Source organism: Hibiscus syriacus, unplaced genomic scaffold, assembly GCF_006381635.1.
Source record: "Hibiscus syriacus cultivar Baekdansim isolate YM2019G1 unplaced genomic scaffold, ASM638163v2 tig00111330_pilon, whole genome shotgun sequence".
NCBI lineage: Eukaryota > Viridiplantae > Streptophyta > Magnoliopsida > Malvales > Malvaceae > Hibiscus > Hibiscus syriacus.
In genome coordinates, this window is record NW_024063059.1 from 12039928 (window position 1) to 12056312 (window position 16385).

Consider the following 16385-nt stretch of genomic DNA (forward strand, 5'->3'; position numbering starts at 1 on the left):
TCGACCCATCATTTACTCCATCAGATTTGTTATCTTTACCTGATTTTTCTCCTTGGATTTTGGGAGACTTTCTTGGTTTACGTCATTGAGCTATCATCCAGGGACCAAAGTCCGACGAGCCGGAGGTCACAAATTCCTCCGGTGGTTTGTCATTGTCGATAACGATCGCTATTGTGCTTCCATCCGATTTCTCCATAGACACATTCATATGATTATTTACAATGGATGTAAGGACACTAAACCCCTAATTTATAGATACAAAGAAGATTAAAAACATGCATTATTAAAAACATTAAAAGAAAAAGAACACCCACAGATGAAACTGATGATGATGCTGGTTTTGGAGTAACAATGATGAATTTGAACAAGAAATAAAAAAAAAAAAAAAAATCTAACGCCTCCTTCCTAGACAACAAAAAGACTTTTTTTCACAGAAAATATTTTATTTTATTTAAAAAATCTAGGTATAGTGGATATAAAGCTCAAATTAAGTAAAAATATGGGTATTATATTTATAAAAATGATATATTAAACCTCAATATATTGCATTTCTAAACTTGTGAGTAGGATTGGATCTCGTTTTAAGCTCAAATTATGTCTAATTGGGCTGAGGCCTTTAAAATCCACTTAGCTACTACAGGAAGCTTTTTTCTCTGATCTCTCTGGTGTTTGCTGTGACAGACGACGGAAACAATGGCGGGGAATCAAGTGGACGCCAAGGGTTTGCCGGCCAACATAGCCGGAATGTCAAAGAACCAACTTTACGAAATCATGTCCCAGATGAAGGCACACTTTTTACTTTCTATTTGGTTTCAATTTTTTCCTCTTTTGTAACGAACGTCACTTCCTTCGTCGTCAAATTTAACTAGTAGTTTCTTTTTTTTTTTTTTGGGTACGCGCAGAAACTTATAGAACAAAACCAGCAGCAGGCGAAGCAGATCCTTATCCAAAACCCTCTCTTGACTAAAGCCCTTTTCCAGGTTTCCCTTTTCTTTTCTATTTAGTTATTTTTCTTATTTGAAAATGTTGATGAGTCTAAAATATAACCTGTTGATATAAGGCTAAAAATGGTAGAAATTGGAGAGTATGATAACATATTAGGTTAAAACAGAAAATATTATCGGTTGTAATTATTCCGGTTCCAACCTAAAAAGTTAGAGTCAAGAAATTATCGGTTTTAATTGAAATTATTACCAATTGTCTATATTTTTAGAGTATACTGGCCGCATTTTTGGTTAAAACCGTCACAATGTAACATTCTTAGTTGTAATTGCTTTTCTAAATTGGCCTTAGTTTTAGTGTTGATAGAAGTTATTTGTTGATATCCTATGCATTATTGATTGTTGGTTGCTATTATCATGAGCACTGAGTAACCCTTTAGCTTCACACTCTCTTGATATCCATTGTAAGCTAAAGTTGTAAACTTTTGTCGCCTTTACTTGTTATAGAGAATGATATTAGCTTGTGACTAGGAATTGAGTTACACGGATATGTGAATAATGCTTTATATTAAAGAATGTTATTATCGATAAGAAGCTGTTGGCATGGAACCATCCTTCTTGATAGACTAGTTGTAGAGTGCTGTGCAGCTTGATAGGCTTACCCTTCTTTTGTTTTAAATTGCATCCTTTTCTGGATGGTGTGCGGTTGATTTAGGAGCTTCCGTGCCTGACTAGATATCTTTGACTATTCTTGTTTCTTCAGGCTCAGATTATGCTTGGAATGGTTAAGCCCCCTCAAATGGTATGCTTTTGATCTCTGTAAGATTGTCTTTGAAATTATGTGTCCGGACTGTGCTTGTGTTCTGACCTTTTGCTTTTATTTAGACTCCAACCATTCAGCCACCTGCGCCGCAACAATCTCAGCAATCATCACAACCACCTCATCAGCCAAATATCCAGCCATCACTATCGTTGCCAGGTCAAGCTGGGCTGCAGGAGCAAGCTGCTCCATCTCAGAACCAGCCTCCTCTAAGGAAACAGCAGCAAAACCAAGTTGGGATGCAAACCTCAGTTGCTTCTGTTGCTGCTGCAAACCTTCAGTCTCAACCCATGCCACCATATTCCCTACAGACACTGCAGCAGACAAAGGGTCATTTGAACCCTCCTCTGTCCCTTCCACATACATCCGAACCCCCACTTCCTCTGAATTCATCTTCACAGCTCCCTCATCGTCATCAAACCCCTATGCTGACATCGTCAAGCCAGATGCAACAGTCATTGCAGACAACTGGAGTTCCTCATATGCCTCTGCATCCACCAATGCAACCACAGGCCAGGCTTCCTTTGGTTCCAAATTTTAATCATCAGTATGCCCCACAAATGGGTCCAAAGGTTGGTTTCCAACACCCTTGTCCCCCTCAGCATCTTTCACAGCTGATGTTCAATGTAAGTCAAAAGTTACAGATTGGAAATCAGTCTTGGGTTTCTCATTTGTAACATATTCTGCAATAATTCCCCTTATTGTTGAATTGCTCAGTCTGGTAATAAACCTCCTTCTAGCCATGGACCTTTGTTTCCACAAGGACAGCCACCACATGCAAATCAGATGCCACCTCAATCAACATATCAAAATCAGGTATGGTTGTTTGATATGTATTGGTTTGATCACTTAGTGAACTACTCTTATCAAGCTGATTATAAAATAATATCATGTTCTTTATCATTCTTAGTGGCATAACTATGTTGATGGTTCTAAACATTCCACTGTTCACCATGTGTGTAGGTTATTTTTTCAATATCTGAAAAAGTTCGACAAATATATGTGCCTTATCATTGGTACCATTGCTGACAGTCGGTTGAACTAATTAAATGTATGCCTTTTAGAATCGTGGATGTCTGTTTTTATTCCTTTTCTTTTAATTGTTGTATGTGAAGATGGAAATGTAAATGCAAGTTAGAAATGCATGTGGTTGTGATTGTAATATTACGTAGGTTGAATTTATGTACTTCAGTGTGGAGAAAAGTGATTGCATTTAACATCTCTTTTCATTGTACAGAAGTCAGCAAGTAGAAATATATTTGCAGTTATCAATGAGCAGTTTATTCTGTCGTTGAAGAAATGAATTGTTGCTTCTTTTCTCCTTAACATGGATTCATCATGAAGTAGAAGCTCCCCCTTCTCTCTAAAAATTTAGGCGTTTTTCAAAAATTTCGTTCTCCTTCCCTTTTATTTCCTTTAGATGGCAAGTCAGGTGAGAAGATCTGTTGGGAAAAGTTGCGTTACAGTGATTATTTTCAATATTCCAGAGTGTCTTCATCATCAAGTTTTTTGGTTATTGTTTGATAAATATGGCGAGGTGGTCGACTCTTTCATTCCCATCAAAAGAAGCAAGGGAGGAAGCAGGTTCAGTTTTGTCCGATTCTCTAGATTGGAGGACGCGAGGAGGGCTATCTTCTGTGCTGATAGATCTTGGATTCAAGGTAATAAGGTTAGAGTTTTCATGGTAAGATTTCAACCTCGTGATGTTTTCTGGAAGAGAAAGGTTACTGGTTCAAATTCAACTATGGTCAAGAGTAGAGAGGAGGATGTCAAAGAATCTCCCATTATCGGTGTAGTTGACGAGGATAAACTAATTACTCTTAGAGATAGTTTGGTTGGTTGGTGCAGAAAATTTATAAAAATGAAAGAGTTAGCTGCTGTTATGCATAAGGAAGGCATTTTAGGCCCGAAAATTATGAGGTTAAGTGGTTTAGCAATTCTGATCATTTTTGAAGATGAAGAGAGTAGAGACTTTGCTCTAAAAAATCATATTGGAGCGTTGAATAAATGCTTTGACAAAGTGGAATTGTGGTCGGAAAACTTTCAGTGTAGCAGCCGACGGGCATGGTTATCGTGCAGAGGGATTCCACCTTTTGTGTGGAGCCATTCTACTTTCAGAAACATTGCAGGAAAATGGGGAACTCTTATCTCAATTGACGCAGGGACCTTATATCCTGGCTCGTTTGATAGGGCCTTATTTCAGATCATTATGAACTGTAAAGTTCGAGTGGAAGAATCATGTGTTTTGAAAGTCGGGGATCAATCTTTTTACAGTATTTGTTTCCGATATTGAACCTTGCTTTAGCCCTGATTCCGTCTGGAAGGATTCGTCTGTATCAGAAACAGAAGTTGCTTCACCGTTACCCACGGAGGGGGACCTCGATGGTGTCTTGCCAGTAAAGTCTTCCGAGTTGGCGGTATGTACTGGAACGTTTTCACGAGTTAATTATGATTCCACTAATATTAAGAAAGTTCAGCTAGAAAATCGAGCGTCTATTGATGGCACGCATATTGGGGGCGGTATGTGTGGTTCAGGTGAGGTATGGGCTGTTAAAGTTGTGTCCCCGACAGTCAGTAATGGGGTAGTTGCGCATGGGACTGATATCCATTCTAAAAGGTTCTCGGAGACCAAGAAGGTGGATTTGGTTAGTGGGGCAGCTGTGCAGGAGCATGTCTATCAAAGTGGTGGTATTTTTCAGGCTTTGGAGAGTGTTAGTGGGGTACACGAGGAAGTGTTGATTCAAAATAAGAGAGGGGCAGAAGAAGACAGCAGGAAAAGGTGTGAACCTGCACGTGCTTCTGAGGAATATTCTTTTCATTCCCCCATGTTGGATGGGCATCATAAACAAAAAGCTGTGGAGGAGAGGAAGGCAATTTTTAGTTCTCTCAGAAATTTTCAAGTCAAATTTGCGGCTCAAACTAGGAAGCCTTGTTAAAGTCGTAGTATGAATCCTCAGAGGAAGGTTAAGGCAGTGGGTGTTTTGGAACTTTCAGGTGATTCCTTTCTTTTATCTGTATGAAGTTGGTTTTTTCGGATGGTTTCTGTCGACAAGTCGAGCAAGAAGAGGCGTTAAGGTGGAAGCTGATTCTTGTACTCTGTTCGTGTGGAAGTTAAGGATTTTGTCTTTAAGACGGATGATGTTTCTGGTTATCTGTTCGTGCGGAAGTTCAGGATTTTGTTTTTGATTTTGTCTGTTAGACTGTTATGGATTGAGTTAGCTGTGATATTCGGCTTCTGGTTTGTTTTGTGTTGGTTTTCGGGTTATGTTCAGGATTTTGTTTTGTGACTGTTGTTGTAGCTTATAAGGTTTTAGCTGTGTTAGTGTTGTCGTGTAGGGTTTTCTCGGTTGTTTTTGGTTGTTTGCTTATGTTGGGGGTGGCGACCTGGTTGTATTCTTATGTTTTTTTTTCTGGTTAATGAAATCTTAAGGCACTCTTTTCATCCTTCCGCTGATTAAGGAGCTTTTTACAAGATCCTTTAATCAAAGAGGTTTTTAACGAGGCCTGCAATTCCTATCAAAAAAAAAGAATTGAATTGTTGCATCTTGATATATGCATTAGAGTTCTTGCTGAAAGCTAGAAAAATTGTAATCCATTGAGTGGAGTGAACAAAGATTATGAGTTGGTAACTGATTCTGAATTTAATAAAAGATAAAGCTTTAACAACTGAATTAAATTATCCCAATGAAAGAAGTGAAGCAGTTAAACTATTTATTTTTTGTATGTTACATTTAATTATTAGTTTTGCTACATTTTCCTTCCAAAAGCAAAAAGACGTGAAAGAATTTCTAAAAACAATAAAAGGTTGGTAGTTTTACGATAATTATGTATGATTTTAGTTTTGTATGGGACTAATAGATTTGAATTAAGTTCCATTTTAAATTTACTTAATTTTTAATTAACTATGATCTGCTCCTTACCATTCAACTTTATTTTGTCTTCAGACTTCGCTAATTGACAACTTATTGTTTTAGGCAGGGGGCTTGCATTTAGGATCCGATTTTGGCAGCCGTGTTGGGGGTACCATGCAGACGGATAGAGGAACTTCTCGGATGCTTAGCCAACCAGATAATTCAATAGCAACACAACTCCAAGGACCCTCTCTGTTGGTTCCTGGTCAGATGGGTCTAGGAAATCAGCCTCCTCGTCCTGCATCGGTAAGTATCCGGACTTTCTAGTTTTCATAGAAGTTCTAAAATATCAGTAGCTCAGATAGTTGCATTAACAGTTTGATTTTCCATTGGCTCTTTGTAGTTGACTCCGGAGATGGAGAAGGCATTACTTCAGCAGGTCATGAGCCTCACTCCAGAACAGATAAATCTCTTGCCTCCAGAGCAACGGAACCAAGTTCTTCAGCTACAGCAAGTTCTGCGCCAATGAAAATGCTCACACTTCAGCCGGTGATGGAAGGCATTGTTATGCCTTTGCTGATCAATGGATGAAATTTGATTTGTTGATTCAGTACGGCTGCTAATTTGCAGACCATTTCATCTTAACCGCTTTGAGCTTATGCCTTATCTAGATTGGTAGCTTCTACATTTCTTCCATGGGTACTTAGTTAACACATTGATGCTGTTGATCATTTTCTGCTACTCTGTTTCTTCGGCTTTAGCAAACTAAAAATATAGGGAAAATTTTGAGAAAAAAAGGGAATTAGTTCACATTTTTGGACAAGAACATTAATGTCCAGTACAGTTGCCATTTCTCATATTTTCTTATTATTCTCTTATTGTGTTTACTCAATTTTGTGAGTTCTAAACTTTTAGAGTTCTCTAATGTTATAACTTTAGATACACAAGGGGAAATTATGTACAGTTAAAACTACAAAAGGAAAAATTAACATGCTATCACTTCCTCTTCTTATCTTCCTTTTCTATTTCAAGTACCACCGGAGCTGCTGGGATGCTGAACCACCACTCTCTCAATCTCCTTGTCCATCTTTCCGTGCTTGCTTTCCTCGGGGGCGAATACCTCGTAAACGTCTCCAAAAATATCAGGAGAAACATGTACTTTCCTGGCAATAAGGCCAGTACCAAAGCTGCAAACAGAAGTATGACCGCTAATTTCTCGATTGCCTAGTGCATTAACATCATAGTCGAAATCAGAGACTAACAAAAACAGTCTAATCAGTTTTATATGATTATGAAAGTTGAAAAATCTGAGAAGGTGACATGAATTGTAGACCAGTTTATAGACAATAAACAGACATATCTACTATGGTGAAAAGGAGAGAGTAGAACCTTTGGAAAAATGGACAGCAACAAGGCACGGAACTTTAGAAGAGCTATGTTTCCATCTTGGATAAGCTGCTCAGCTTGAGATATCGCATTCTGAACAGCCAAAAGCTGCTCCATTGTGTTCACAGGCGTAGGTGCTATTATCTTAATTTCATCCACAGGCCTTCCTTGGTTGAAAAGTCGTGTAAGAGCCATGAAGATAGCAAAGAAAAACACCGTTAATGCAAAGGCATAAGCCAACCATCCCCAGAAATGGACAACAAATGAATGCCATTAAGATCATGCAAAGAAACTGTAGAGTTCTATGGTAAAATGTCTTCTATTCGATCAACCAATATCCAATCAAACATTTTCTTTTGATATGAGAACCTAAGCTGATGGTATCCGATCAAGCATTTACGAAATTTGACTCTCAGGTATCAATTGATCTACACTGCTCCAACTTAACTAAGGATTATTTATCATATGTTCAGATAGACAAAAAAAGAAGGAAAAGCCACGTGGTGCATTTAGAACAGGTGAAGGTGCATTCAAAATGAATACATGAAAGAAAGTGCTAGATTATGAACCTTTCCCTTGTGGTAGAGCAGGGATTAAATTCTTCTACTTCAAGATTGGTTTTTCTTTCACACAAACCCTTCAATCGTTGTAATCATGCCTAAGACATATTTCCCCGACTCAGCAGAGTACATAAGCTAAGAAATCTAGAAATCAAATTATTTACATTGACTTCCAGATATCATTGGAACTACACCAGCTTATCTAGGGAAAGTTAGTTACAAAATGCAGATGGAAGAAACCAATCATTAGAGGCAATAGGGAGAAAATACTGCACTCCAAAAGGTACAAGTGTAATAAAAAATGTTAGGAAAGAAACAAGTATATACACACCCAACAATTGTTCTAAAACATATTTCATGTCCAAGACAATTGCTTTGTCTGTTTTTCGAGTACGTATCTAGTCAGCTCGGCTGTTAGATGCTTTACAAAACGATATCAGTAGCAATTGGAATAACTAGCATTATACCACCAAAAAGTATTGCATTCACTACCATGTTCTCAGGGAACAATTAATAATTAAAATAACAAAACGATTTTATTCAATTTACCTTACCTGAAAATTATGAACGTGAAAAGCAAACAGAACATTAATGACTTTGTAGGATCATCCCAATATATCAAAGAAAGAAGAGACTTCCCAACTTCTGTCAGTGGAAGAAGTAGCTCCTGACAGTAGAAAGGAATGCAAAAAATGCAGTTCAAATTAATCACTTTGCTAAAAAAACGCTGAATTTTATAATTTGATGGCATCACTAACAGACATGCGCACATGACCTTTATAATGCCCACCAACTACATTTTACTTGGTACTCAAAATTCAATAAACAAGGACAGTAAATCAAAACAATTATTTTTAACAAACTGATTTGCAGTTGAATAATGACAAGGAGCAAGATTTGGCATTTTGTAAATTCTAAAGAGAATAATACCTTCATAACAGCTAAATTGGTGTCAATGCCACCTACTTTAACCCCATCGACAGTCTGTTGTGCTTGCACCACCTTTTTGTAGTTGTTACTAGACTCCTTATCTGCTCTCTCCAATAAACTCATCTCACCCACAACTAGTTCGCCAACAAGAAGCCCATCCTCACTTGGAGTACTTGAACTTGAACCAAACACAAAACCCAAGTTTGAAACCATTGCCAACGCTGAGATGGAGTACATGCCACCTCCAGCCACACGATTGTTAGCCCGTTCTAATTTCCTAGAATTTGACATATTTGCAAGAGTCTCCAGTATCAGATCTCCCCCAGGTAATTGATCACAAAGATTAAACATGAGAAGGGACTCAAACCGAACATCGTTTGAGAAACTCATTTCTTGAATGGTTTGTACTCGTAAAATTCCAAGAATAGCTTTTGAAAGTGCATCATCCTTTTCAACTCCCTTAATATGGTACTTGTTTATAAATTTATGAACATATAAAATTGCCTGGATTATTGCTAGCCAGTAATCACGCCGAGTGTGCCCTTTAAGCTCAGGCAACTCTATAACAACTGGTTCTGATCAAAAAAAGTAACAAAGTAAACAGTCAATAGATAAATTATATCCTCGGACAAGCATTATGTTAAGATTTAAAATTCAAGATTGATTTAACACCAATATATCACAGAATTCTACAAGGAGAGAAAATGAAATAAATCTGCACCATGCCTTACAAGGAAATTGATTTGTACAACACTGCCTTGTCAAAAAGTCGTGTACCCCATGGTCCAGTCAACTCAGGTTTAACAATTTGTTTTAGATCATCTGACAAATCATATATCTTTTAGGCTTATCATAAGATACAACTTTAAGGGCTTCAAAGTACAATGCATGATCAGTCAGTACCAATCGACCTGCAAACATGCAAGAACAACCTCAGAGCAGGCTATTTGCAAAAATTGAGGTGAGAGAATCAGTAGATTGGGGAAAGGAAAGAATATTATTGTAGAAATGATTATCATCAAGGAAAAAAGAAATCAAATTGTATTAAATACAATGTTTGCTGCCCAATAAAACTTACCTGGCCATGTTGATACTCCAACATGTTCAAGAACTGGTTGAGTAGTGACTGTCCCATCCACCTGAAGTATCATTTCTCCTCTTGATGCTCGAACAACAGACAGAAGAGATGACTCCGTTTGGCTCTTCATCCTTTTTATCACTCTATAAAATAACTTTTAGAATACCACATTTAGACATGCAAACCTACTAAATAAGAGATCCTAACACAAATTACTAAGCCTCTGATTACTACAAAACTTCTGCGGACAAACTCAAAACTAAAAACTGAAGAGGGGCATAGTGAGCAATCAAATAAAAACGATGGTCATGATAGGATCCTTCATTTTAAGTATTTACTATTTTAAATAATTGATTCCTTAATATTATGAATTTATACTAGAATATTTAATTTCCTTAAATGTTCTCTATTTCCTTGTGCGATAACCCTAATTCTTGGTCACCAAGGATTTACTATTTTTCACTGTAGGGCTATGAAGAAACCATTAAGAAATTCGTTGTCAAATGTGATATTTGACAACATAATAAAAGTGAGAGTTGTTACTCCAGATTTACTTCAATCTCTATCAATTTCTGAGGAGGTGAATTGATATATTTACGGATTTCATTGATGGTTTTCCAATATCTCAAAGGAAAAACCACCATCTTTGTGGTTGTGGATCATCTCACAAAGAATTCTTATTTTTGTGCTATTCGACATTCTTATACTATCGCAAATGTTGCTAGTATTTTTTGCTGAAAATATAGTGCGATTGCATGAAATTCTGCAATCCATAGTCAGTGATCGAGACAAGGTCTTTATCGGTACCTTTTGGAATGAACTTTTTCGCATAAAGGTACTCAATTGAATATGAGTACTGCCTATCAGCCACAAACTGACAGGCAGACTGAAGTAGTGAATCAGTTCTTAGAGAACTATATTTGGTGTTTCATGGGTGTCAAGCCAAAAGATTGGGTTAAGCGGATACCATGGGCAAACTGGTGGCATAATGCCACATATCACTCTTCAATAAAGATGATTCCATTTGAAGTAGTCTATAATCAACTTCCTACTATGTTTGCTAAATATGTGCCGGGTTCTTCTAGAGTCGATCAAGTGGACAGGGAAAAGTGTGACAGAGATAAGGTGATCAAACCTTTAACAGATAATCTAGTAGCTGCACAGGCTCAAATGAAGCAACAGGCAGATAAACACAAAAGTGAACTAGAGTTTGCAGTATCAGATTGGGTTTATCTTCCCCTTCAGCTGTATAAGCAAGTTTCCTTAAAGGTTCGATCTTCTATGAAGTTATCTCCTAAGTTCTATGGGCCTTATAAGGTGTGTGCATTGGCCCAGTAGCATAGCGATAAACTTGCCTATCAATTCTAGGGTCCATCCGGTCTTTCATGTTTTGTGTCTCAAGAAGCAAATATGAGAGGATAATGTAATGCGACATCATCTACTAGATATTACTATTCATGAGAAATCCAAATCACACCTCAAGCCATATTGGATAGGCGTATTGTGAAACACCACATATATTCTACTACTGAAGTACTTGTTCAATGTGATAATTTACCAATTGAAGATGCTACTTGGGAATCCTACAAGTCGTTGGAAAAGAAGTTTCATGAGTTTGTGGCTGCTCAGTCTTGAGGACAAGACTGTTTTTAAGAGGCAAGGAATAACATGATATTTGATTTTAGGAATTCATTATTTTAAATAATTGATTCATTAATCTTATGAATTTATATTATAATATTTAATCTACTTAAATATTTTCTATTTCCTTGTTCGGAAATCCTAATTCTTGGTCACCAAGGATTTATAAACTCTTTAAATATGTAATGCCCTATGGTTATTTTCTCAAGCAATGAAATATTAACAAAAAAGCCTTTTGACAACTCTTTGGAGGTTGATCCCCTTGAAGTGATCAAATTTTACTCTCTCATGCTAATTTTCTAAATTCCCTTTTGATAGAACACTAGATTCTTATCCGGTCAATAAATATATACAGGGTAAGCAAATTATACTATACTTCTAAGAAGAGCTCTGCATATCATATAACTTACTACTGCCAATTGGTTTTAGTTAAATTTTAGCATGGTATAATAGAGGCCAACTTGTTCATAGACCTATGTGTTTCAATTTTTTAATATCAAGATTAAATGCAAAGGAGAATGTTAATACTTTTACCGCACAATCTTAATTTTAAGGTTTATTGTTAATATGATATCAAATACTACAAAGCACAACAAGAACAATTATCAAGAGTATTATAGAACCCCTCAAACTTGACATTCGAGTTTCAATTATATTGAGGTGAAGTGTAACCAAAAACTCAAGATAAGCCAACAGATTATCTTGGACTTTTTATTCTATAAAAACCCATAAGAAAGGAAGTGACCATGTAATATATTAAGAAAGGACACAGCACACCACCTTGACTATCATGCACTAAAGCAAACTATTTTAACTAAGAAATCTGAATTATTACCAATATAGGAACATTTATTAAAACCATTAAGGAGAAGAAAAAAAAAGCGAAGAGAACTTCATTTGAACAGTAAAACCTTGCAGTAGAAACAAATAATTGGACCAAAACAGAAAAGGAAACCTTACCTTTCTAGTCCACTTAAATACTTGTCATAGACTGAGAAATGAAGTCGTCCAGGTGTTGAGATTGTTAGAACATTGAAAAGATTTTCACAAATAATCACATTGGCAATAATTGGAATTGCTGGTGCTATACGAGTGAAGGCCTCCACCCAAACTGAGAGATCATCTAACTGCAAATAAGACAAATGCTCATAAAAAAGTTTCAGCACCAAATCTAAGGTTTATTGGACAATGAAGGACACAAGAAAACCAACTATCCAAGTGCATAAAAACGGCTTAAATGTGTTCAGAAAATTTATGTTAAAAGAACTTGGATTTGGGAGTCCGATACGGGTAAGTATCTAAGGTTGGAAACATCATTTGCTTAAAGTTTTGGACATCTGGAGTCATCTAAAGTGTGATGGAAATAGGATATAAATACAGGACCTGTTATTTTAAAATGTATTAAAAATATATTTATACTGTGTGTATAAATATTGTATTAATCAAAATTGAATTTAGCCTAAGCGAACACCAATTCGAAAGGAATAATTTGGAGTATTAACTCTTGGATAAACCCAAGACCACAGCATACATTGTTTCCATCCAAACTAACTTTGAACTTTAAGGGCTGAAAAAAGAAACATCAAATAATAATTAGGTTTGTGGAAACCTATATTCAGAGATATTTGCTACATATTTACTCAAAGGACAATGAAAAATTAAAAACTCCTCTCCAATTCTATTCTTAATAACTTTTTTAGTGCAATTTATTTTTAATCCGTGGTTGGGAATTTTTTTATCTAAGGAAATTAGGTTTCATGCAAATGCAGGTCCTCTAGTAAGAGAAAACTCCCATTATCAAACAATTTCAATCTCCTGCGTATGGTTAAATAGGGTTTCACCTTGTATTTCATAGTCTATCTGTGTTGTGTAATGTTAACAGAAATGGCGCCTTCTATAAAGCATGGACATTTCTGTCAGGGAAGTGAGTGTCCAAGTGGACAAGTGTCGACAGACACTACAGAAAGTTTGCGAGATGATTGAAACACCATTTCGCCCCCTCCCCTTCAAAACAAAGAAAAATAAATAAAGAAGACTTGAAATATGTAACTTACATTAACTAGAGATTGGTTGTCAGCTGTCGGGGCTTCCCAGGAAACCATCATGTCAAATGTAAGGCGTCAAAACTTTTTATCAGCCAGATGACCCGTTACTTGAGTACAAAGGCCAAGAGCCCTGAAACAACAGTATTCCAAAAAATTTCTTGCATGCTGTGACTTCATAGAATCAGATGCCTTAGCATTGAAGTGCTCTAGAAGCTCATTTGAAGAGGTTCCCAGGATTCTGCATCATTTTGTTTTTGTTATCCATAAGAGACTATATAATTCAATCAAAATGCAATTTGCATTGTTCTTATTTGCATATAGATTGAATTAGAAGCATCTGAGACAACTAATTTAACAAAACAACTTCTAATCAGATTAAGGAACAAGTTGCAAAAAGAATTTATGTACTTAAAACATGAAGATGGAAATAGCAAAGTAGAAGCAAAAGAAACCTACTTTGAGCAGCGGCGCACAACGATATTCCCAACCGGAGAGAGCTCAGGCATCCAATTCCTTCCACCAGATGGAGAGTTCTGCAGATCCTCAACTTCCTCCGCAAAGGAAGTTCGCCTGCTATGTAACCTTTTGAATGATCCTTCTTTTATCAAAGCCTCAAGCATGTTTTTTACTTTTGCTTGCCTCCACAATTTCTAATGGTCCCTTCAATACATACCTACTGAAATGCAATCCCCTGTGAGATTGCTAAAACCCATGTATAAGTTCAAATCTCATCAATAAAACTTTATAGTTAAGCCACTTTCAAATGCATTCAACTAGCGTTAGCAAAACCTAACTTATGATTCATGTAAAACCTAGTAACACAATGACCAGCAATTTTAAACGGCAACCAAAATCTTCAAAGAATTAAAGAGATAACTCGCGAATTATAAATATTTGCTAACGAGTGCAATTTTTATAAGAAATCCAACAAGGGTTATCAAATTCGTTTTTTTTCCGTGTGTTCCCTGAAGTCCTGAACCAGCGTATTGAATTCCGCTGACAACCTAATATAAACTAAACAAAAATGGGAAAACAAAACAGAAGCAGTTACCTAAAGAAATTGGGAAAATCTCAAATCCTTCTACAAGCCCAATAATGTGCACCAGAAAATGCTTGCTGATTCCTGCATCCGATAAACCCCCCGGGGTCTCAGATTACCTGATTTGAACAATTTGACATCAACCCATTTCTAATAATTGCAAGATTTACAAGATTACCTCTTCTTTTTGAAGAAATTTATAATCCCTTGAGGCTTGATGGGTTTTAAATAAAAAGACGGGTAGAGAATGAAAGGAAAAAAAAGAGAAGGAGAGTTGAGTAGTGTGAAATACAGAGGGTGGAACTACAGTAAAGAAACTTGTATAATCTTCCAAAGAAGATGGTTTTGTTGTGTTGGATGGTGATATGAAGATATCAAACGCCGCTTAAGCCAGAACGTTGCTTGCTATTATGATTGGGAAGAGGAGAGCAAGGAAGATCAGAGATTTGGAAGTTTCCACCAAAATTCAAAATCCTGCTGACGCGGACATGTTCCAGTTAATCTCTGTCTTGTTTATCCGGTCTGGATACCGGTCGAACCTCCATAACGATTCTGTTTTAAAAAATAAATAAACTAAGTTGGTGTTCGTTTTTTCACAGCTAAAAGGTTTGCAATATGCGGATTATATCTGCGGGCATCTGTAGCAGAAGAGGTGGATCAAAAGTCTGCAGTATGCAAGAAGAAGACTGTTTTTTAACGTCTGCAGACTACTAAAATATAAATAAACTGATTTTTTAAACTTAAAAGAATTTTTTAATACTAAGATTTAAAAAATTTTAGTTTTACAATACTGAAATTTAAATAATCCATACAACTACAATAATAAATTATTTAAAATAAATCAATCCATATTTTAAAATAAATTAATCAATACTAATAAATTATTTAAAATAAATCAATTTATACAACTACAATAATAAATCAATCCATATTTTAAAATAAATCAATTCATACTATAAATTATTTAAAATAAATCAATCCATATTTTAAAAATAAATCAATCTATACTAATAAATTATTTAAAATAAATCAATCCATACAACTACAATAATAAATCAATCCATATTTTAAAATAAATCAATCCATACTAATAAATTATTTAAAACAAATCAATCCATACAACTACAATAATAAATCAATCCATATTTTAAAATACATCAATCTATACTAATAAATTATTTAAAATAAATCAATCCATATTTTAAAATAAATCAATCTATACTAATAAATTATTTAAAATAAATCAATCCATATTTTAAAATAAATCAATCTATACTAATAAATTATTTAAAATAAATTATTTTAAAATAAAGCAATCCATATTTTATAATAAATTATTTTAAAATAAATAACCTTATTAAATTATTTAAAATTATTTTAATAAATAACCATATTTTATAATTTTTCTTGAAGAGGTTTGAAGACCTTTGAAAACATAAAACCATGTCTGCACCAAGAAGAGCTCGCGCAAACGTTAGAAGATCTTCTGTCTTCTAAAAAACAAACGGTCTGCGAAGACTAATGTCTGCGTGTGGTCTACGCGTCACAGACATAAGAGGTTTGAAGAGGTGGAACAGTGAAAACAAACGCACGCTAAATAAAGTATGAATAAGTTTTATTTTCGTATTAAAATTTAAAAAAAATAATAAAATAATTACTAATATTATCATTCTATAATAAATCGATTTTTCAATTATTAATTGTGGTTATCTTAACAACAGAAAACTAATGTAGTCAGTGGTGGATGCACTAAGCCCCCGTAGGGGCTAAGTGCATCACATTATTTTAGAAATAAGGTTAAATTTAGATTAATGCGATAAGGAAAAAAAAGAAAAAAATACAATTTTTGCATATTCATTATATTTAAGAAAAGAAAATTAAAATTTTGGACCCTCATTCTTAAACTTTTGGATCCGCCACTGAATGTAGTACGTTTAAATAACTGAAAAAATTAACATAAATATAATCGGTTAAAACAACAAACCACAATGATCCATACCCCTAGTGCTAGAATACATGGACCGTGGATCTCTAGCTGTCTAGCAGATGTGATTAGACAATTTAACACAATTCTTGAACCATATCTTGCAACTG

The 16385-nt window shown here is 35.4% G+C and overlaps 1 protein-coding gene and 1 pseudogene across 1 annotated transcript; one reads left to right on the plus strand and one right to left on the minus strand.

Moving 5' to 3' along the window:
- The first annotated feature begins 602 nt into the window (after positions 1-602).
- On the plus strand, positions 603-6375 carry LOC120158733 (arginine-glutamic acid dipeptide repeats protein-like). Its single transcript, XM_039169514.1, has 7 exons — positions 603-786; positions 903-980; positions 1705-1743; positions 1827-2387; positions 2479-2577; positions 5736-5918; positions 6016-6375. Exons 1-7 carry the CDS (start codon positions 694-696, stop codon positions 6139-6141), a joined length of 1179 nt encoding a protein of 392 aa, XP_039025445.1. The 5' UTR covers positions 603-693; the 3' UTR covers positions 6142-6375.
- A 110-nt stretch (positions 6376-6485) lies between these two features.
- On the minus strand, positions 6486-13887 carry LOC120158734 (annotated as a pseudogene).
- Positions 13888-16385: the final 2498 nt, after the last annotated feature.